The sequence below is a fragment of the Anopheles funestus genome, chromosome 3RL (genome assembly GCF_943734845.2).
Source record: "Anopheles funestus chromosome 3RL, idAnoFuneDA-416_04, whole genome shotgun sequence".
NCBI lineage: Eukaryota > Metazoa > Arthropoda > Insecta > Diptera > Culicidae > Anopheles > Anopheles funestus.
The window spans coordinates 73,024,421-73,048,542 of NC_064599.1; the positions used below are offsets into that span (position 1 = coordinate 73,024,421).

At 35.7% G+C, this 24,122-nt stretch overlaps 2 protein-coding genes across 44 annotated transcripts in view; one reads left to right on the forward strand and one right to left on the reverse strand.

Moving 5' to 3' along the window:
* Nucleotides 1-9,567: 9,567 nt before the first annotated feature.
* LOC125767957 (uncharacterized) lies at nt 9,568-13,965 on the forward strand. Its single transcript, XM_049435004.1, has 3 exons — nt 9,568-10,318; nt 10,964-11,219; nt 11,289-13,965. The coding sequence occupies exons 1-3, from the start codon at nt 9,780-9,782 to the stop codon at nt 11,583-11,585; spliced, it is 1,092 nt and encodes a 363-aa protein (XP_049290961.1). The 5' UTR covers nt 9,568-9,779; the 3' UTR covers nt 11,586-13,965.
* The window catches only part of LOC125767942 (Down syndrome cell adhesion molecule-like protein Dscam2), a 54,444-nt gene continuing 42,860 nt past the window's right edge, over nt 12,539-24,122 (reverse strand). For 28 of the 43 annotated variants that reach the window (XM_049434936.1, XM_049434958.1, XM_049434959.1 and 25 more), the window contains 10 exons: nt 23,954-24,120; nt 21,519-21,716; nt 21,135-21,308; nt 20,391-20,513; nt 19,661-19,863; nt 19,478-19,579; nt 19,101-19,416; nt 18,820-18,831; nt 17,687-17,744; nt 12,539-16,800 (listed from right to left, as the gene is read on the reverse strand). In XM_049434936.1, coding sequence (XP_049290893.1) covers nt 16,716-16,800; nt 17,687-17,744; nt 18,820-18,831; nt 19,101-19,416; nt 19,478-19,579; nt 19,661-19,863; nt 20,391-20,513; nt 21,135-21,308; nt 21,519-21,716; nt 23,954-24,120 — 1,438 coding nt within the window. In that variant the 3' untranslated portion in view covers nt 12,539-16,715. Of the gene's footprint in view, nt 16,801-17,686; nt 17,745-18,819; nt 18,832-19,100; nt 19,417-19,477; nt 19,580-19,660; nt 19,864-20,390; nt 20,514-21,134; nt 21,309-21,518; nt 21,717-21,993; nt 22,162-23,953; nt 24,121-24,122 lie in introns of all 43 variants that reach the window. The other 15 variants (XM_049434976.1, XM_049434969.1, XM_049434970.1 and 12 more) reach the window with 1 other exon arrangement.

A 24,122-nucleotide genomic window follows, 5' to 3' on the forward strand; every position in this document is an offset into this window, starting at 1 on the left:
ACTTAAATAATGCTTTAAATTAAAAAAAGAATAAAAAATCAGAAAAAAATTTCAAAAAAAATTTCCACTCGAAAATTTCATAAGGGGTACCCCTTGCCATTTTTTTGAGAAATTTTGCAAAAAAAATTAAATTGATTTATTTTAATGCCAATCGGTTGCAATGTGTTTCTTTTCACTACAGTAATGCTTTAAATAAAAAAAAGAGTGAAAAATAATCAAAAAATCAAAAAAATCACAAAAATATAAAATTACTAAGGCTCATTTTTGCACCAAATTTTGCCTATAACTCGGTCGGTATCCAACGGATCGCCAATCTTTAACCTGTGGTCGATAGATGGCACCAATGGCTACATTTTCTTCTTGGACGGCCATGCCCTCAGATGTCTGTGCCAAAAGTTATCCGAGGAACCAAGTTCCTTACCCTGTTTGAGAAAATGGAAAATTTTCCTCATTTTTGCACCAACTTTTGCCTATAACTCGGTCGGTATCCAACGGATCGCCAATCTTTAACCTGTGGTCGATAGATGGCACCAATGGCTACATTTTCTTCTTGGACGGCCATGCCCTCAGATGTCTGTGCCAGAAGTTATCCGAGGAACCAAGTTCCTTACCCTGTTTGAGAAAATGGAAAATTTTCTTCATTTTTGAGTAATTTAGCAAAATTTATAAATATGATATATTTTAATGCGAATTTTGTTGCAATAAGTTTCTTTTCACTTAAATAATGCTTTAAATTAAAAAAAGAATAAAAAATCAGAAAAAAATTTCAAAAAAAATTTCCACTCGAAAATTTCATAAGGGGTACCCCTTGCCATTTTTTTGAGAAATTTTGCAAAAAAAAATTAAATTGATTTTTTTTAATGCCAATCGGTTGCAATGTGTTTCTTTTCACTCAAGTAATGCTTTAAATAAAAAAAGAGTGAAAAATAATCAAAAAATCAAAAAAATCACAAAAATAAAAATTTACTAAGGCTCATTTTTGCAGCAAGTTTTGTCTATAACTCGGTCGGTATCCAACGGATCGCCAATCTTTATCCTGTGGTCGATAGATGGCACCAATGGCTACATTTTCTTCTTGGACGGCCATACCCTCAGATGTCTGTGCCAGAAGTTATTCGAGGAACCAAGTTCCTTACCCTGTTTAAGAAAATGTAAAATTTTCCTCATTTTTGCACCAAATTTTGCCTATAACTCGGTCGGTATCCAACGGATCGCCAATCTTTAACCTGTGGTCGATAGATGGCACCAATGGCTACATTTTCTTCTTGGACGGCCATGCCCTCAGATGTCTGTGCCAGAAGTTATTCGAGGAACCAAGTTCCTTACCCTGTTTGAGAAAATGTAAAATTTTCTTCATTTTTGAGTAATTTAGCAAAATTTATAAATATGATATATTTTAATGCGAATTTTGTTGCAATAAGTTTCTTTTCACTTAAATAATGCTTTAAATTAAAAAAAGAATAAAAAATCAGAAAAAAATTTCAAAAAAAATTTCCACTCGAAAATTTCATAAGGCTTACCCCTTACGTTTTTTTGAGAAATTTTGGAAAAAAAAATCAAATTGATTTTTTTTAATGCCAATCGGTTGCAATGTGTTTCTTTTCACTCAAGTAATGCTTTAAATAAAAAAAAGAGTGAAAAATAATCAAAAAATCAAAAAAATCACAAAAATAAAAATTTACTAAGGCTCATTTTTGCAGCAAGTTTTGTCTATAACTCGGTCGGTATCCAACGGATCGCCAATCTTTAACCTGTGGTCGATAGATGGCACCAATGGCTACATTTTCTTCTTGGACGGCCATACCCTCAGATGTCTGTGCCAGAAGTTATTCGAGGAACCAAGTTCCTTACCCTGTTTGAGAAAATGTAAAATTTTCTTCATTTTTGCACCAACTTTTGCTTATAACTCGGTCGGTATCCAACGGATCGCCAAACTTTAACCTGTGGTCGATAGATGGCACTAATGGCTACATTTTCTTCTTGGACGGCCATGCCATCAGATGTTTGTGCCAGAAGTTATCCGAGGAACCAAGTTCCTTACCCTGTTTGAGAAAATGTAAAATTTTCTTCATTTTTGAGTAATTTAGCAAAATTTATAAATATGATATATTTTAATGCGAATTTTGTTGCAATATGTTTCTTTTCACTTTAATAATGCTTTAAATTAAAAAAAGAATAAAAAATCAGAAAAAAATTTCAAAAAAAATTTCCACTCGAAAATTTCATAAGGCTTACCCCTTACGTTTTTTTGAGAAATTTTGGAAAAAAAATCAAATTGATTTTTTTTAATGCCAATCGGTTGCAATATGTTTCTTTTCACTCAAGTAATGCTTTAAATAAAAAAAAGAGTGAAAAATAATCAAAAAATCAAAAAAATCAAAAAAATAAAAATTTACTAAGGCTCATTTTTGCAGCAAGTTTTGTCTATAACTCGGTCGGTATCCAACGGATCGCCAATCTTTATCCTGTGGTCGATAGATGGCACCAATGGCTACATTTTCTTCTTGGACGGCCATACCCTCAGATGTCTGTGCCAGAAGTTATTCGAGGAACCAAGTTCCTTACCCTGTTTAAGAAAATGTAAAATTTTCTTCATTTTTGCACCAACTTTTGCCTATAACTCGGTCGGTATCCAACGGATCGCCAATCTTTAAACTGTGGTCGATAGATGGCACAAATGGCTACATTTTCTTCTTGGACGGCCATGCCCTCAGATGTCTGTGCCAGAAGTTATTCGAGGAACCAAGTTCCTTACCCTGTTTGAGAAAATGTAAAATTTTCTTCATTTTTGAGTAATTTAGCAAAATTTATAAATATGATATATTTTAATGCGAATTTTGTTGCAATAAGTTTCTTTTCACTTAAATAATGCTTTAAATTAAAAAAAGAATAAAAAATCAGAAAAAAATTTCAAAAAAACTTTCCACTCGAAAATTTCATAAGGCTTACCCCTTACGTTTTTTTGAGAAATTTTGGAAAAAAAATCGAATTGATTTTTTTTAATGCCAATCGGTTGCAATGTGTTTCTTTTCACTCAAGTAATGCTTTAAATAAAAAAAAGAGTGAAAAATAATCAAAAAATCAAAAAAATCACAAAAATAAAAATTTACTAAGGCTCATTTTTGCAGCAAGTTTTGTCTATAACTCGGTCGGTATCCAACGGATCGCCAATCTTTATCCTGTGGTCGATAGATGGCACCAATGGCTACATTTTCTTCTTGGACGGCCATACCCTCAGATGTCTGTGCCAGAAGTTATTCGAGAAACCAAGTTCCATACCCTGTTTGAGAAAATGTAAAATTTTCCTCATTTTTGCACCACGTTTTGCCTATAACTCGGTCGGTATCCAACGGATCGCCAATCTTTAACCTGTGGTCGATAAATGGCACCAATGGCTACATTTTCTTCTTGGACGGCCATGCCCTCAGATGTCTGTGCCAGAAGTTATTCGAGGAACCAAGTTCCTTACCCTTTTTGAGAAAATGTAAAATTTTCTTCATTTTTGCACCAACTTTTGCCTATAACTCGGTCGGTATCCAACGGATCGCCAAACTTTAACCTGTGGTCGATAGATGGCACTAATGGCTACATTTTCTTCTTGGACGGCCATGCCATCAGATGTTTGTGCCAGAAGTTATCCGAGGAACCAAGTTCCTTACCCTGTTTGAGAAAATGTAAAATTTTCTTCATTTTTGAGTAATTTAGCAAAATTTATAAATATGATATATTTTAATGCGAATTTTGTTGCAATATGTTTCTTTTCACTTTAATAATGCTTTAAATTAAAAAAAGAATAAAAAATCAGAAAAAAATTTCAAAAAAAATTTTCACTCGAAAATTTCATAAGGCTTACCCCTAACGTTTTTTTTGAGAAATTTTGGAAAAAAAATCAAATTGATTTTTTTTAATGCCAATCGGTTGCAATGTGTTTCTTTTCACTCAAGTAATGCTTTAAATAAAAAAAAGAGTGAAAAATAATCAAAAAATCAAAAAAATCACAAAAATAAAAATTTACTAAGGCTCATTTTTGCAGCAAGTTTTGTCTATAACTCGGTCGGTATCCAACGGATCGCCAATCTTTATCCTGTGGTCGATAGATGGCACCAATGGCTACATTTTCTTCTTGGACGGCCATACCCTCAGATGTCTGTGCCAGAAGTTATTCGAGGAACCAAGTTCCTTACCCTGTTTAAGAAAATGTAAAATTTTCTTCATTTTTGCACCAAGTTTTGCCTATAACTCGGTCGGTATCCAACGGATCGCCAATCTTTAACCTGTGGTCGATAGATGGCACCAATGGCTACATTTTCTTCTTGGACGGCCATGCCCTCAGATGTCTGTGCCAGAAGTTATTCGAGGAACCAAGTTCCTTACCCTGTTTGAGAAAATGTAAAATTTTCTTCATTTTTGAGTAATTTAGCAAAATTTATAAATATGATATATTTTAATGCGAATTTTGTTGCAATAAGTTTCTTTTCACTTAAATAATGCTTTAAATTAAAAAAAGAATAAAAAATCAGAAAAAAATTTCAAAAAAACTTTCCACTCGAAAATTTCATAAGGCTTACCCCTTACGTTTTTTTGAGAAATTTTGGAAAAAAAATCGAATTGATTTTTTTTAATGCCAATCGGTTGCAATGTGTTTCTTTTCACTCAAGTAATGCTTTAAATAAAAAAAAGAGTGAAAAATAATCAAAAAATCAAAAAAATCACAAAAATAAAAATTTACTAAGGCTCATTTTTGCAGCAAGTTTTGTCTATAACTCGGTCGGTATCCAACGGATCGCCAATCTTTATCCTGTGGTCGATAGATGGCACCAATGGCTACATTTTCTTCTTGGACGGCCATACCCTCAGATGTCTGTGCCAGAAGTTATTCGAGAAACCAAGTTCCATACCCTGTTTGAGAAAATGTAAAATTTTCCTCATTTTTGCACCACGTTTTGCCTATAACTCGGTCGGTATCCAACGGATCGCCAATCTTTAACCTGTGGTCGATAAATGGCACCAATGGCTACATTTTCTTCTTGGACGGCCATGCCCTCAGATGTCTGTGCCAGAAGTTATTCGAGGAACCAAGTTCCTTACCCTTTTTGAGAAAATGTAAAATTTTCTTCATTTTTGCACCAACTTTTGCCTATAACTCGGTCGGTATCCAACGGATCGCCAAACTTTAACCTGTGGTCGATAGATGGCACTAATGGCTACATTTTCTTCTTGGACGGCCATGCCATCAGATGTTTGTGCCAGAAGTTATCCGAGGAACCAAGTTCCTTACCCTGTTTGAGAAAATGTAAAATTTTCTTCATTTTTGAGTAATTTAGCAAAATTTATAAATATGATATATTTTAATGCGAATTTTGTTGCAATATGTTTCTTTTCACTTTAATAATGCTTTAAATTAAAAAAAGAATAAAAAATCAGAAAAAAATTTCAAAAAAAATTTTCACTCGAAAATTTCATAAGGCTTACCCCTAACGTTTTTTTGAGAAATTTTGGAAAAAAAATCAAATTGATTTTTTTTAATGCCAATCGGTTGCAATGTGTTTCTTTTCACTCAAGTAATGCTTTAAATAAAAAAAAGAGTGAAAAATAATCAAAAAATCAAAAAAATCACAAAAATAAAAATTTACTAAGGCTCATTTTTGCAGCAAGTTTTGTCTATAACTCGGTCGGTATCCAACGGATCGCCAATCTTTATCCTGTGGTCGATAGATGGCACCAATGGCTACATTTTCTTCTTGGACGGCCATACCCTCAGATGTCTGTGCCAGAAGTTATTCGAGAAACCAAGTTCCATACCCTGTTTGAGAAAATGTAAAATTTTCCTCATTTTTGCACCACGTTTTGCCTATAACTCGGTCGGTATCCAACGGATCGCCAATCTTTAACCTGTGGTCGATAAATGGCACCAATGGCTACATTTTCTTCTTGGACGGCCATGCCCTCAGATGTCTGTGCCAGAAGTTATTCGAGGAACCAAGTTCCTTACCCTTTTTGAGAAAATGTAAAATTTTCTTCATTTTTGCACCAACTTTTGCCTATAACTCGGTCGGTATCCAACGGATCGCCAAACTTTAACCTGTGGTCGATAGATGGCACTAATGGCTACATTTTCTTCTTGGACGGCCATGCCATCAGATGTTTGTGCCAGAAGTTATCCGAGGAACCAAGTTCCTTACCCTGTTTGAGAAAATGTAAAATTTTCTTCATTTTTGAGTAATTTAGCAAAATTTATAAATATGATATATTTTAATGCGAATTTTGTTGCAATATGTTTCTTTTCACTTTAATAATGCTTTAAATTAAAAAAAGAATAAAAAATCAGAAAAAAATTTCAAAAAAAATTTTCACTCGAAAATTTCATAAGGCTTACCCCTAACGTTTTTTTGAGAAATTTTGGAAAAAAAATCAAATTGATTTTTTTTAATGCCAATCGGTTGCAATGTGTTTCTTTTCACTTAAGTAATGCTTTAAATAAAAAAAGAGTGAAAAATAATCAAAAAATCAAAAAAATCACAAAAATAAAAATTTACTAAGGCTTATTTTTGCACCAAGTTTTGCCTATAACTCGGTCGGTATCCAACGGATCGCCAATCTTTATCCTGTGGTCGATAGATGGCACCAATGGCTACATTTTCTTTTTGGACGGCCATACCCTCAGATGTCTGTGCCAGAAGTTATTCGAGGAACCAAGTTCCATACCCTGTTTAAGAAAATGTAAAATTTTCCTCATTTTTGCACCAAATTTTGCCTATAACTCGGTCGGTATCCAACGGATCGCCAATCTTTATCCTGTGGTCGATAAATGGCACCAATGGCTACATTTTCTTCTTGGACGGCCATGCCCTCAGATGTCTGTGCCAGAAGTTATTCGAGGAACCAAGTTCCTTACCCTGTTTGAGAAAATGTAAAATTTTCTTCATTTTTGAGTAATTTAGCAAAATTTATAAATATGATATATTTTAATGCGAATTTTGTTGCAATATGTTTCTTTTCACTTAAATAATGCTTTCAATTAAAAAAAGAATTAAAAATCAGAAAAAAATTTCAAACAAAATTTTTTACTCAAAAATTTCATAAGGCTTACCCCTTACGTTTTTTTTGAGAAATTTTGGAAAAAAAATCAAATTGATTTTTTTTAATGCCAATCGGTTGCAATGTGTTTCTTTTCACTTAAGTAATGCTTTAAATAAAAAAAAGAGTGAAAAATAATCAAAAAATCAAAAAAATCACAAAAATAAAAATTGACTAAGGCTCATTTTTGCAGCAAGTTTTGTCTATAACTCGGTCGGTATCCAACGGATCGCCAATCTTTAACCTGTGGTCGATAGATGGCATCCTTGGCTACATTTTCTTCTTGGACGGCCATGCCCTCAGATGTCTGTGCCAGAAGTTATCCGAGGAACCAAGTTCCATACCCTGTTTGAGAAAATGTAAAATTTTCTTCATTTTTGCACCAACTTTTGCCTATAACTCGGTCGGTATCCAACGGATCGCCAATCTTTAACTTGTGGTCGATAGATGGCACCAATGGCTACATTTTCTTCTTGGACGGCCATGCCGTCAGATGTCTGTGCCAGAAGTTATTCGAGGAACAAAGTTCCTTACCCTGTTTGAGAAAATGTAAAATTTTCTTCATTTTTGAGTAATTTAGCAAAATTTATAAATATGATATATTTTAATGCGAATTTTGTTGCAATAAGTTTCTTTTCACTTAAATAATGCTTTAAATTAAAAAAAGAATAAAAAATCAGAAAAAAATTTCAAAAAAAAATTCCACTCGAAAATTTCATAAGGCTTACCCCTTGCCATTTTTTTGAGAAATTTTTCAAAAAAAATTAAATTGATTTATTTTAATGCCAATCGGTTGCAATGTGTTTCTTTTCACTCAAGTAATGCTTTAAATAAAAAAAAGAGTGAAAAATAATCAAAAAATCAAAAAAATCTAAAAAATACAATTTTACTAAGGCTCATTTTTGCACCAAGTTTTGTCTATAACTCGGTCGGTATCCAACGGATCGCCAATCTTTAACTTGTGGTCGATAGATGGCACCAATGGCTACATTTTCTTCTTGGACGGCCATGCCCTCAGATGTCTGTGCCAGAAGTTATCCGAGGAACCAAGTTCCATACCCTGTTTGAGAAAATGTAAAATTTTCCTCATTTTTGCACCAAATTTTGCCTTTAACTCGGTCGGTATCCAACGGATCGCCAATCTTTAACTTGTGGTCGATAGATGGCACCAATGGCTACATTTTCTTCTTGGACGGCCATGCCGTCAGATCTCTGTGCCAGAAGTTATCCGAGGAACCAAGTTCCTTACCCTGTTTGAGAAAATGTAAAATTTTCCTCATTTTTGAGTAATTTAGCAAAATTTATAAATATGATATATTTTAATGCGAATTTTGTTGCAATAAGTTTCTTTTCACTTAAATAATGCTTTAAATTAAAAAAAGAATAAAAAATCAGAAAAAAATTTCAAAAAAAATTTCCACTCGAAAATTTCACAAGGCTTACCCCTTGCCATTTTTTTGAGAAATTTTTCAAAAAAAATTAAATTGATTTATTTTAATGCCAATCGGTTGCAATGTGTTTCTATTCACTCAAGTAATGCTTTAAATAAAAAAAAGAGTGAAAAATAATCAAAAAATCAAAAAAATCTAAAAAATACAATTTTACTAAGGCTCATTTTTGCACCAAGTTTTGTCTATAACTCGGTCGGTATCCAACGGGTCGCCAATCTTTAACCTGTGGTCGATAGATGGAACCAATGGCTACATTTTCTTCTTGGACGGCCTTGCCTTCAGATGTCTGTGCCAGAAGTTATCCGAGGAACCAAGTTCCTTACCCTGTTTGAGAAAATGTAAAATTTTCTTCATTTTTGCACCAACTTTTGCCTATAACTCGGTCGGTATCCAACGGATCGCCAATCTTTATCCTGTGGTCGATAGATGGCATCCTTGGCTATATTTTCTTCTTGGACGGCCATGCCCTCAGATGTCTGTGCCAGAAGTTATTCGAGGAACCAAGTTCCTTACCCTGTTTAAGAAAATTATTTCAATAAATTCACATTAAAAAACATGAATTTATAAATTTCGCTCTTAAATTACTCCAAAAAGACTAAGGGTATTTTCAATACAAGTCGCGCTTGGAATACCGATTTTTCGCTGAAAATACACGTATAGCGACTTTTTGCAATTAGCATAAGTTTCTGAATCGCGTTCGCAAACGCGACAATTGCTTAGCGTTTAGTGACTGGGTGACAGTTTTCCTTTTCCATTATAAGCCGTTATCAATCAAGGGAAGATGATCGGTAAAGCTAGTGAGCGTGAGGTGAGAAATGAAATATTAATTTCCATATTTCCATCTGTTTCTTTCGATAGAACAAACACACACTACTTTTGGCTAAAATTTCGATACGAAAAAAAGATTAAAGATTTTTTAAAAATATTTGTACAATAGGTAATAGAAAAAAATGAGTTTTCAAACACATTTTGCTGTCGGTTACAAATCAACGTAAACCAACGTGTTGAAGGGGATTGGATTCATAACTCTACCACCAGCACCAGCACCCACCGACTGTTATCAGTTAATAACTTGATTGTAAACAATGCTCACTATCATTGCGCCAGCTTCCTTCATACACATGAAACCTGCAAAGTCACTTTTATTCACTCAAACGACAAACAGTTCCATCTGGTCCACCGAACCGTTCAGACGTGTCTATCTCGCTATCAACCTCACAAAGGCGGACCTCCTATCAATCTACCCAAGCCATGGCACTGGTGTCGGTGCGTGATTACGAGCAACGGGCGCACGAAATTATCCCCCGGAATGCACTCGACTACTATCGGAGTGGTGCTGGGGACGAGCTGTCGCTCCAATTGAATCGAACCGGTTTCGATCGCATACGCATCCGACCACGGATGCTGCAGGGTGGCGCCACCCGGGACCTTACCTGTACCGTGTTCGGTGAGCGTTTCGCACTGCCAATCGCCATTTCGCCCACGGCCATGCAACGGATGGCCCATCCCGAGGGTGAGGTGGCAAATGCGAAGGCAGCCGCGAGCAGACAGGTGCTCTTCACACTAAGCACGATCAGTACAAGTTCGCTCGAGGAAGTGGCCAATGCGACACCGAACGCACCGAAGTGGTTCCAGCTGTACATCTACCGTGATCGGCAGCTGACGGAAGGTTTGGTACGCCGGGCGGAAAGGGCCGGTTATCGTGCGATCGTACTGACGGTGGATGCGCCACTGTTTGGTTTACGGCGGGCAGATATGCGCAACAAATTTTCACTACCGCCTCATCTGACGTAAGTGCCATTCGTGTACTTGTTTTTTCCGGAACTGGTTTCAGTGATGACGATACTTTGGAATTAGTGCGAATTAGACAACTCTTCTCTCCGCCACCGCTATAATTTTGTTACCATTTTATAGGTACCTTCATAATGCCTTTCTCATTGAAATTGTAATGAGTGAAACATTTTAGTGATTGATTTACTATCTTCATGATCTTGATCACTCATTTCTCGTTAACAGTAAACTTCAAATGTCCCAGGCAGTTGACAGAAGAGATCTGAATTTTGTGTTTGACCATACCGAAGCAACTCACAATAAATGATTCCCTTCCAGTCCCACCAAATACACATCTATCCGGACATTGTGATTCCTCATTGATCCTCTTCAACAAAGCGGTTGAAAGAATCGTTTGAGACTCGGAGATAGAACATTCGGAGAATATCCATTGTTCAATTTAGATCTTTATAGACGCTGATGATACAGACATCATTATCATTGAATAACTCCTGAGTGATTTCTAAATGATGGAGTCGTGGTGATCGAATTAATTAATTGTTTAAAGTCATTTTAATCTTTAGCTAACTTCAAAGTATTTAAGTCATTTGAATGTGAGTTGTATCATGACTTCACCTTCATACACGTTTTTCGATTACTTCCAGGATGGCGAACTTCGTTGGTAAAGCCTCCAGCATTCGCAGTCAGGGTGGATCAGGCATCAACGAGTACATTGCCGAACAGCTCGATCCTACCCTGTCCTGGGACGACGTAAAATGGCTGCTCGGATTTACCAAACTGCCCATCATCGTAAAGGGCATACTGACTCGAGAAGACGCCATCATTGCGGCCGATCTCGGCGTACACGGGATATTTGTTTCGAATCATGGCGCTCGGCAACTGGATTCCGTTCCCGCTTCGGTCGGTCATAGTCAATCTTGTTGACGCTGGATTGCTATCTTCCTACGTTTATTGACGTTTTCTTTTCAGATTGAAGCTTTACCGGAAATTGTATCAGCCGTTGGAAATCGTGTGGAAATATTTCTTGACGGCGGCATTACTCAGGGAACGGATGTCTTCAAAGCGCTAGCACTTGGCGCACGGATGGTATTCTTCGGACGTCCAGCAGTATGGGGATTGGCCGTTAATGGACAAGCAGGCGTAGAGCACGTTTTGGATTTATTGCGAAACGAGCTAGACCTGACGATGGCCCTTGCCGGTTGCAAAACACTCGCAGACATTACGAAGGACTATGTGGTTCATGAGAACTATTACAGTAAGCTTTAAATCGAGGAGAGTAGATACATTGTGAGATTACAGGTACGTTGCTTCAATAAAGTGTCGGTATTAGACGTGTTTAGTCAAAATATACACAATTAGTGTAATTGTAATAATTTGCATCCAAATGATGCTCACTTTTGCAAGGAAGTCCGAAACAATCTACAATGAAGCGGCATTTTCCGATGATTCGTTTATCCGACATCTTCTAGAGGGCGAAATTCTATCCCCGGGCGAGAGCATCCAACGAAGGAGGTAACACTCACTTTTACCTGAAGATGATCTGGTATTGGTGATCAATAGTATGAGAGCGTCCGATGAAGGGAAAATAATCTTCGATCTCTTTCAATCCAGTCAAGCAATAGTAAAGGATCTCGAATGACTATCAATGAATGATATCAAGCGGGAAAGAGACCGCTATATGAAGCACTCAGCTGGTGAACGGTAGTTTGTGGTACCTCTTTTGATGGATGCTATCTTGGTGTTGAAAAATCGTTTTGGATTTTGGATTTTAGCGGTCCCTTGCGGCAGTTAGCGCTACGTCCTTTAATGGATGCTCTCTTGTTGTTTTAAATTTTAAAAGTGCTTTTTTCCGAAAAGGGATTTTTCGATCCCAAAAACCAAGTCAAGTCAAAGTAATTTTTCAAGCCGGTTTGACCACGAAACGGTCATCTTTTCTGTATTTTGGAAACTGTAAGTATTGAAGAACATATCTGTTAAATGTTCTTTTTTTAATTTTTGTGATAAAAGGAGTTGACCAAATTATAAAAGAGATAATTAAAGATAAATAATAAAGGTGGTATGCTTCCAGCGTTACGTTTTGTACCGATAGGGAAGGAGAGGGTCAAAAATACACAAGTTTTAGGTTACATAATAGTTGAATAATTCCTGAATTTTAAAAGAGCTCTGCAAGCACTGCAACTGCGAATGTTCGAATGTTTCATTCTAATTAAAAACATTCCTCTTTTTACTATTTTTATTTCGATTTTTGGGTGTTTTTGTTTTGTTTTGTCTGGTAATAATTTGAGTAGTTCTGAAAATTCTGTATAGTTTGCATTATTTTGCTTTTGAATAGTTTCGTGATGCAATGTTTCGTATGCTGTCTGTTAGTAGTTGATTTTGGCTGCATGTTTCTGATTCTTTTGTTTCATTAGTTAGCTTACTTACGTTTCTAGTATTATTTAAATTTAAAGAGTATATGCTCATTAGTGAAGTTTACGTTTTGCGTTTCTTTTCGTTCTTGTTTTTGTTTTTTGTTTTCTTTTCTTTTCTGCAATTACTAGAGCCACCAAATGGGTCCGGGGATTCGGTACAGTTGTTCGTACGAATCGTTTTACCTTTTTTTTGCAATTACCCTTCAATAACCCCATCCGCCTTACGGTGGATTTGGTACTTCACGTTCTGATCTAAGCTTTTCCTGTTTGACAATATTCAAGCAAGCAATTTATCAATCACTACATTTAATGGGTAATGTTACTGAAATTTGTTATTTTCTTTTTTTCTTTGCTTTTCTCTCGGTCTATCTTTCTCGCTAATGGAACAGTGATTGTTCGCGTATGCATTTTCATTTAATTTGCTCTCCATTTTGGTTTGCTTTTTCGCAAATCGAATGCAACGGTTTGAATCAGCTTATCAATTTCTTAAACATAGTTTCACACACCTTTTCCATAAGTGATTACATTGATTACATGTTTTGCGAGCGTATCATAGGGATTATACTACAGAGCTTGTTATTTCTTTTGTTTTTTTTTTCAAAGAATTACTTTTGTTTGATAACTTTCGGTAAAGAATGCTGCACGTCTCATAAGTAGAATAAGAAGTATTCGGTACGTTTATATGAAGCGTATAAAACGAAAACTCATGAAAAAAGACGGCAATTTGTTACGAACACAAAAATCATAATTAGTTTTCTGCAAAGCAAAACATAACCGCACCCTAATTGTGATCCATTTGCCAAACAGTGTAAATAAATGCATTGGTTTTTTTGTCTCACCTACTACCTACTACATCCGCTAAATATTATTATATGTTACGAAGCAGTTATTTCGTATCCATGCTCTATTATTTGGTTTGTACAACAATTGTTGCATAATTTTGATTAAATTTCTTTTGTCCGTTGAATTTGTTCAGTTGAAAGATTGGTATAAGAACTATCGATACATTGATTCAAACGGCATGTATGAATGTAGAACGTATTAAACAAAAAAAAGCTTCAGACACAAATTATGGCACTTGACTTAGCTTTAAACACTGAATCACACACAGCAAAACAAAAATTAAAAAAGATACTGGAAACACAGTTTTAGGGCTAATTTTGAACAATGCTGGAAGAAAATGACTAGAAGCTGATTTCAATTTTCATTGTTCAATAAACTGATTGTGAACAGAATTAATTTAAAAGAAATCATTCCGCTTTCTCGTTCGCAGGAATAACGACAAAGAAAGCGTACTTATGTTAGTAAACAGAAAGAAAAAAAACGGATTCGTTTCGCTCAACCAATGTATCAATCAATCTCATTCGTTTGTTTGTGTGTATGTTTTTACTTTGTTTTCGAACATTTATGCACCTGTACCTTTGTGTTGATTATAATTTACTTACTACCACTAATTTGGTTTAAATTTCCTTAATCGATTTATCATTTCGTTATGTTTTTTTTTTGTTGTTGTTTGTTTTGTTTTGGGTGAAAGGGTGGAGTAGTAATGACTATAAGTTGCTATTTTCTCTTTAACTGCATTATTTACGTTCACACTGATACGGTTTAGTAGTTTTATAAGTTGAGGAAAACACGACATGTACTGGTAAGTTACACTTTTCTAACCTTTCTGTTTTTTTCTTCTTCTCATTTTTGCCTAAAAAAAACTTTCCCAAAGTGTAAGCCATACCCCGCTTCACTTCACATCGAACCTGTCACAAAACTGTGCCACATATGACCCCATATACGACGAAAAAAAAAAGTTCGTTTAGCGACTATTTTTAGGTGGTTTCGTATTACTTTCTGGCTTGTTGCAGCTTCCTTACAATGAATGTTCATCAGTTGCGCAAGAGCGTACCAACAAAGGTATATTATTTGGAAGAAATCGTTTAAATCATAATTGCATTTGCGTTGTTGGTTTGCGTTTTACATAAACACACTTACACAGAGAGAGAGACAATAAGATGGCAAAGAGCCAATACTTTACAGAATTCTACCGGGCGACCGAAGCAAACCGTCTGTCAGCTATAAACTTGCTTCACCAAAAAAGGGCGTACTTACTCGTAGCACCCGTCTTCATCAACTCTACTAGATTACCTCTGGATATAAAAAAGTACCTTTTTAATTACTTGACACATTTGAAACACAAAATCTACTTCATTCGAACGTTACGTTAAATAGGCCTAGGAAAAAAAAGCTAATAAGTCATTCGCAATAGATTGAGCAAACATCGTCGCGTTGCAGTGAGTTTTCGTGAATGTTAACAACAACTTAACAATCCGAAAGCGACCGGAACGAGCGTCCAATTTGTTTAAAAACCTAGCTACCAGTTGGATTTTTTGTTTGGTGTATACTGCTCATTATGCAAGCTTTACGAAAGCTTTCGCTAAAAAAAATATCAAAATGCAAACAATTATTCCCGCTTCTACTCACGTAAATTGTACGAGTGGGAAACCACGAAAGAGGAAACTCATACACTAAACTAAGGTTAGAGGTTCTCCACTCTGTGTTGCGTATTATTGCTACTATCACGCATGAAAACTCTCTTACGATTCCGCCATCCCGGTAGATGTGCTAGTAGTACGCGTGAAATGAACAAACAAATGGTTGGCAGCCTTTTTTTAACAATGGTTTCTCGCTAGGACAAAAGTTGTTTGTCACAAATGTCGCCTATCTGTGAGTGCTATCATTTTCGTTTACTCATTTGCTTTTTTTCTTTCTTTTCTCCCATCACATTCTATTACGCACAGTACTTCAGACTCTTAATACATTACAAATTACTCTGTAGCCTAAACACTATTATCCCTGGACAGTGATGATGACAACAGTTGACATGTTGTTACCGCATTTCACACAATTACGGTGAAAGTATTAAAAAGGAGATAAGTTTAAGCAAGTGTGCATTTAATTAAAGCTTCCCCGGTCTTCTGGATTGCTACCATTGTTCACTGTAGGTCATTGTTGTTTGCTTTCGGTGCACTAACTTGTATGAGAGCTTCATCGAAAAACCAGCATTGGAAGAAATCTCTCCACTTATGCACACAAAATGGTTGACTCACAGTTGCTTGTATACTATTACATTACTGGTTGGACAATTACTGATTCTCAGCAAGGCTAACGTATTAGTTATTTGCAGTGAATTTTTTATCCTGTAGTCAAAGTGAACGATTTGTATAATAGTCTATCGCATATGGTTGTGTTTGCTTCTTTTTTTTCATTACTGCACAATGTTTCACAGAGCTGACCAGGGTATAGTTTATATAAGGGATTAAATACTAGTTGCTATATATATAGTCGTAAAAGTGTTAGACTTACACAGTTTCTCTGCTATCGTTTGGTGACTAAAAAAGTGTGCGCACTGTTCTGTTACATAAGCTAACTTATTGAAATTTTGCTTGCCGTTTTGTTTTTGGTTCGCTTGCTTAACTCAATTCATATTAATATCAATGCGAAGTAAAATCGGTTTAATAATATTAGTCATATCACTAAAATATGCACAATAAAACGTAAGAACCACTGCAGTCAAGATACATTCGTCAACAGTATCAGTAACGACGGGTTAGGTGATCATGTTGATCATCCCATTGACGAGGATGCGTTGTACAATGGACACAAATACACACGCAACTACTGCAGAGTTATAAGAAATTATTTCCAAGGAGCGTTGTCTGGCGTTGGTCGAGCATGGTTAATTTGTTGCAAAAACAAATAATGCGCTAATATCGTGCGTTGTTGCTAATCGCCCTGCTGCAAACACACCGATGTCCACCCGCCACCGACCTGTGGCAAAATCATACCCCGTACATACTGATGCCGGCATCATACTCTACTTGGGAGGGTACAACACCAACCGCTACATTCATCATATTTTCCTTTGATCAACAATTACCAGTTGATGAAGGATTGAAGAGTGCTACTTGCACGGTTGAACTTCGTGGCTTACAGATTACACTGCCATAGTATCGTAGGCTGTGAGTCCTGTGCTACCGGAGGCTGCTGTTTGTTTGGTGTACTTGGGTTTGACTTCGTTTCTGTTGTCGATGTAACGAGAGCGGAGAATAAAAAATGTGAAATGGATTTATGTTAGTATATCTTATACAGATAATTAATTTTACGTCTCCAAAATAGTGTACTGCAAAAAAAAAGGTTAAGTTTTTTTCCATTTGCAATTTTTTTTACAACTTACAATGTGCTCATTATGAACGATCAGATTTTATTTGATCTTAAAAATGCTGTACTATATTAATCCTATTAAAAACAGCATCCTGGTATAAAAGAGTCATCTCATTCACATATTATTTACTTATGTGCATTTTATAGGAGGCTTCTTGGTCATTCGAATATATTACATTTTTCAACCAACCGCAATAAAACATGAATTGGTACTCAAGCAATCACACACATATTTTTTTGTGTCTTTTGCATTATTAATAAGTGTGTCATTCGATACATCAGACAGTTGATATTTACACTAAAACAAATAAAAATAAATAAAACAGAGCAACAAAAACACGATAAAAAAAAAACTTCATAGCAAAAAGTTTGGGAAGGAACAAACACAAAACGATTTTTTAATGTAAATCCCACACACAATTGACCGTTCTTTTTCTTTGGCGTTTTAAATATCCTTCTAATACTTACGCAATTAGTGACAAATGAAGGACCACTAAAATGTGTGCCCAATGTAGTATCTTTCATTAATCTGTACATTATCAATTACCAGAACAGGCTAAAAAAAATAAAACCTTCCCTTTTGAAAACAGAATCATTAACAGTATGGCCATGCACTGTAAAAGCACTAATAAATCCATATCCCATTATTTAAAATAATAAAAGTAATATTCTAACTACACATACATATACACACATACACGCAACCCAAGACCCGTCCCAAAAAAACATAAAACACATAATTACCTTTTCAATAATTTCTCTGTTTCGTCACCATTAATAGCATCGTTGGATTTCGATGAAGCTGTTTTGATTTAATAACAGTTTGTGTTTACAAAGAGACGAATACAATTGGACGTGGACAGAAAACAAAAAAAAAAGAAAGAAAGAAAAATCATAAAATATGAAGAGATTGGAAAACCATAAGTTTTGTTAAAATTTGATAGTCATATTATGAACGGCACAGCACAGATACTTTCGCGATATGATGTGGACTATAATGCCATACAATGGTTAGGGTGACTAAGGACCATAACAAATAATCTTTTTTTGTTTTCAATGAAATTCAGCGTAGGAGTTATTACGGAATAAAACTAGCTTCTAAAACACACATTATTATGCAGTATTGCTACACATGAAACGCAAATGCATGCAAGAAAGGGGGATGCAATTAAAACATAATCTCTTATCAGAGGAATGTTAACACGCAAACATGGATATTAGGTAAACATGAGCACACATATGAAGAGATGATAAAATGACAGTATAACGTCTCTAAATTATAAATTCGTACGTATTCATTCGTAATCATTTAAGTTCACTAATTAATAATTTAAGTTCATAAATATTGAATTGTTAATACGGTTTCACATAAAACAGTTCATTTGAATAAGACCATTTAAATATTACGTAAAATATAAAGTTTTGTATAGTGGCAGCTGTTCTTCTTTTTTGTATGTAAAATTATATAAAATTTTTGATATTAAACGTGGTATTTTCTTCTTTAAGAAAGAATAATGCGTTTGGTAGAGTTTGTATCGAGCAAAGTAGTTTAAGTATCTTAGAACAAGTAACTTCAAAATACTTTCCAAAGAAGTGATTGATACACGTAACAAAAGTATAATGACATGAGATGAGTATGATTGCGTAGCGGATATGATGATGCTCGGTTGATTCGTAAAAGAACGAACGAGTATGAGTTGCTATTAGGTTTGTATGCTAATTGCTAAGAATGATTGTAGGTAAGTGACAACAGATGCAACCATGTGTGAGCACAAAATGTTATGAACGATCGGTTGTTCATGAGATCATGAGGGAAAATGCATATACTGAACTGGTGAAGTAATATTGCAGGCACAACTAATACGCCGGCAACTCACCCTCAGATGGTTCTGCATAGATGCATATCGATATCGAGATAGCAATTACAAGTCGATTGGAAATGTGAGATCATTGGTCATTTTTGTTGCACAAAACCGGGCCAAAAAAGATATAAAAATAGGGAAACAGAGCTAGCGTTAGATGGGAGCGATATTGAGCTGAATGCTAACTGTCGAAGATAATGTGTATGTTGTTGTACATTGTGTAACGTTTCGTCTTTGGGAATATAAAAAAAAATCTCCCATTGGTTTCCTGAAATTGATATTCTTTCGCTACTTACCTCCGTAGTTCCCACGTGGACCATTGTCGCGGTCACATTCTGCTTCGGAAATTTCGTTGCTCTCTTTGGAATCGTTAAAGGACGAGTTGCTCGTATCGTGGTTGCGTGGTGGTGGTGGTGGTGGTTCCGGCGAACCAACGCTATGACGTCCAACAGATCCTCGGGAGCCATAATGTTCATAAGGTGTACCATAGTTGCCACCATACTGCGAACCGTACTGATCATCTTCCGGAGCACAATTGGCTGGATCATCGTACTCAGGTCCTGGGCCACAGTAGAGCGAACCGCCCTGAGAGTTAATGCGTGTGTAACGTCGCTAAAAGAAACAATCAAATATCATTCTTTTCGGGCAAAGGCAGCGTTGAAGTCGTGCTTACATATTGATCTTCCTCAGCACAGTTGGCCGGATCGTCATATTCCGGTGCCGGTGTGTAGATGCTGCTCTGACCTCCTTGGCTATTTTTGCGAGCATAACGATTCTGTCGGGGCTAAAAACATTAGGGACTCATTATTCTAGCATGGAGCAACGGGTCGTTTGGACCCCACAGGCTATACATTACCATTGACTGTGAACCGGATCGCGAGTGTACGTGGCTGGGTACCTGCATGGCCATGCTTGATCCCATCGTTCCCATATGCCCTGGACCACCCATACCATTCTGATGCGGGAATGTTTGGAAGTTCATTGCCTTTGTTGGGTCCATTTCTTCCCGGAATCCAAGCAGATGGAACGTTGCGTACGGGCAAATCTCATCCTCCATGCCTAGTGTAACGCAATAACGACAAGCAAACGAACCGTCATTTAACATGTAACGCTGCGTAACGCTTTAGCCAAGCATATGGTGGTTAGTATCACAAAAAATCCCAACTATACTGTCTTACAATATATATCGTTAGTATCTGGTAAAATCACACAACAGACCAATAGTTTTGTACGCCTTACCCTTGTCTTTATTACGCCCGGTAGAAGGTTAGTGGATAGTTTACGTGGTAGTTTACGAACGGTGTAATTAAGGTTTGCAAATAATTTTCCAATCGATTAGACGTGTTTACATAGTGAACATTTAGGAAAGAGATAGAAAGATAGATTTTTTTAAAAACGTGTAATCTAAAACATATTTATAAAGTCACAGTGTTGCAGCAAGCATATTAAAACAATGGAGAAACTATAGAATGAAACAATCGAACTAAAATGCCAATGGTTACACCTACATAAACAAACATTCATATATCTTGTGATCGAAGATCTTGCACGTGATTAAAACCAGAAGGACAATTGTAAAACTTTACCATAACACGCCGGCGGATGGTTGAAACGTCTTGGCAATGGTGGTGGTGCCTTCTTCAGTTCTTCGTACAACGGACGTCGCGGATCCCAAGTGGTATGGTTGGATTTTATGGAAGGATTATGGCCTAATTTGACACAATACAAATTATATTCAAATTTATGACGATGAAAACTTATAATTCGTAATGCTAAACAATATGTTGATGATTTTTATAAAAGAAAAAAAAACAGTAGTAGCAGTAATAAAAATACCATAATGCAACCACTTAACATAACGGTTTAGGATAGCAATACATAAAAAGCAACCGGTTCCCCTTAAAATTGAAAACCATTTTTCCAGGCTCTGGTAATAACCAGTAAAAACACATTCTTATCACATTTATAATGAATCATGGTTAAAGTATAATAAATACGAAGTATATCAATGCAGCAATAAACACATGTTGAAATTCACGTTTGAAGCAAAAATACAAACAAATAAAGATCATGTTTTTTTTTTGTATAAAACTGACAATTGGAACATTGAAAAAAAGTCGCAACAAGCGTCACATCTAAACATATAAATGGTAATATACTACGAAAGTTTGTTTTGTTACATTTTCAGACTTTACCATACTTACAATTACGATGATGATAACAGTATGTTTTGAACAGGTTTTAGAAGCAAGGCAGCAATGAAATTACCGTAACCTAACCTCAACCAAACGAGCCCCACCAATAAGGTCACCAAGGAGGGTTATACTCACTTATTACAGTTCCCCGCTTCACTCGATCGCAGGTATTGTAGTTGGATCCTGGTACCGGTGGTAGCTTACGGTTCGGTGGTGCAATGTATCCCAGCTCGTCACGTATATCCGGTCGCCTCTTGTCAAGTGTAGCAGCTCCCGCCGGTCCCATTGACTGATTGTACACGACATCGTCTTGATGAAGGAATTTGGCGGTGAAGTAAAATAATACACATTATTCGATAATAGTTGTACCTATCTAAACATCTACAACTGGGTTGAATTCTGTCACTGTTGTGCTGACTGGCCAGGCAAAGTGCGTGTAACATCTTTTTTTAGGCAACACTTTACAAAACCCAGCAACACACCCAACGGCACAAACAATAATAACTAATAGAAACCTACAGTATACATCCTTCGGTCCACATCGGGGATCGTCATCTCGGCGTCGGGAGATTGCTACACAAATTACTAATACACCTACCGCCACCACGATCACGGTTGCGATCAGTGGTACCATTACGTTCAGGTCAATCCAGTGCGGAATCCACGGTGGGTAGATCGTACCTGGTTGCACAGAGCCAAAGCTGGGCGCAACCGTTCCTGCGTCGATACATTATTGTTTGTTTCGTTGGTGTTTACAATTGGGATAAATGTTCCAACAATGTATGATAGCACAACAAGATACATCAATGAAAATAAGTTTCATATCCATCAATGGTTCCATTTAACGTAGATAGCACGAGTAATAACATTCCCAATTGCATGTACAGTGACAGAATCGTCCCGAAATAGATAATTAGATAATGATGCAATAAATTCCGAGAAAAAGAAGAAAGAGAAAAGAGAGAAAAAAACAGATTTTCTAAAATCAGTATACCTTTGCTAGTGTTGCCTTTGCTACGCAGTATACATATAACAATAATCGCAATTATAATAACAAGTAAAGCGGCTACGACTGGCACTACTAAGTTCAAATTGGAAAGGATGATACGGATCGTGTCCTCAGCCGTTAGCTCGGGTATATCGCGTGTGGGTGCGATTGTCCCTGAAACAACCAATCAGAAAGAGAAGAAGAAAGAGAGATTGAGGGGATACATTAATAGTTAGTTTTCTTCTATAAAAAAAACAACTTGGATTTGACGGGCAAAACTGAACACAATTGTTTTTGTTTAATTAAAACGATTTTACACATCACCATCATCACACTACAGAGAGGTTTGGAATAATAAACTGAATAATCGGAAGAAAACAACGATCACCTGTCGTCTTTTCGACGATTCTGTGTACATCAGTTTCCATCAATCTTTGTTCAGTCGAATCAAAGTTTAAAATTTTTTGAAACATATTAAGAGCTTTAAGTGAGGTTGCCTGAACGTAAGGCTACAGATATGTAGCGCGATTTAGAGCACGTGTGCCTTTAAGGAAAAGAAAACTATTGACATAACATACAAGTAACGACAGCAACAAATAAATGGTAAGTTATAGTAACATTGTCTAATTTAACACTAGTAACAACTACAACGGAGCTAATAGAAATAAAACATTCAAGGAAACATGGCAAGCTTTATGGAAAGTGTGCATAGAACTGGTAATGTAACGAGTAAATCGTGGCTATTTGTAACATACATAGCATTAACTGTTTGGAACGTTTGAAAGTTTGATTGAAAAATGTTGAAAACTACAACCAAAAATCATTTACATGTGGCTTATGCACACATTGTTCTCTAGAATGTGTATGGGATAAGATGAAGATGACAATAGCAAATGGATTAAATAAAAAACCGAAAAATAAATTAGTTCGTAACCCTTTTTGTTACTCTTCGCATTAACTATTTTGGTTTCTAATTTACAACAAACATGAATGTTGATGTGAATTGTAATCACAAAATATGGTTTTATGGGAAAAGTATATTCTTTATACTCAGCTCTGGTCGAGGAACCGATGTTTAATAATTGATATGAATTTTAAGTAAGCAAAATTTGTGTTAATCCTTATGTGGAATCGTGTGTTTTTGTGTGTTCTGATTATATTACAAAGTAATTTGGATTTTCAAATTTGAGATAAACGTTTTTCTTTCCAATAATTTCATTGTAAGATAAGTGATCCCTTGGATTTGTTTTAAAATACAGATTGCCGCTCCGGGTGCCGTTTTCGGCTGATTTTTTTTATACACGACATATTGTTCAATATTGATTATCATTTTCTATTGCTTCATATTTTTGTGGGAACAATGTGATCGTAAAATAACTAGTGTAATGGGTTTGTTTTGTAAAAATGGATTATCTCTCTTGAGGACAAAACAGAAAACTATCTCGACTTGCTTCAGTTGCTTTCTGATGGTTGTTTCAGAGATATTTCATATAAATGTCGATTAAAATTAATTAAATCTAAAGTACAATGATTGAAATCATAATTATAAGCTTAAATGATGATTAATGTAAAACGAAAGAAATTATTTCAACTTTAATTTTAATTTTAAGAAATTTAAGCAAATTTTAAGAAATTTAAAGAAAAAAAACTATTTGAAAATTAACGAAACAAAGCGGAACATTTGAATATTGGCAAATAATAAAAATTATGAAGAACCCAAAGAAATAACATATAACGATTAGTTTTTTTTAATAGCTTTGATGATTATCTAAGTGATCGATTCGAAACTAAACCGAATCGTGAAATGTGATGTATTTGACAGTCAAATACTGTATTTAAGCTTGTTTATTGAAAATTGTATGACCGATCTCATAAGCATTTATGGAAAATATAAAATAATAATCCTATTAAAATGTTAATTACCGTCACATAACAAAGCGCTACTATTGTAATATTGAAATCTTACCTCCCGTGATGGTGAGAGTAGCGAATTCATATTCTGCGACAGTAAATCCAGCATTGTTGTGAGCAGTCACGCGAAGATTGTACCAGGTAGCAGGTTCAAGATCCAACACTACAAAGTTTCCACCCGGTTTGACATTGTTCGAAATCTGGTTCCAATCAATTTGATCCCT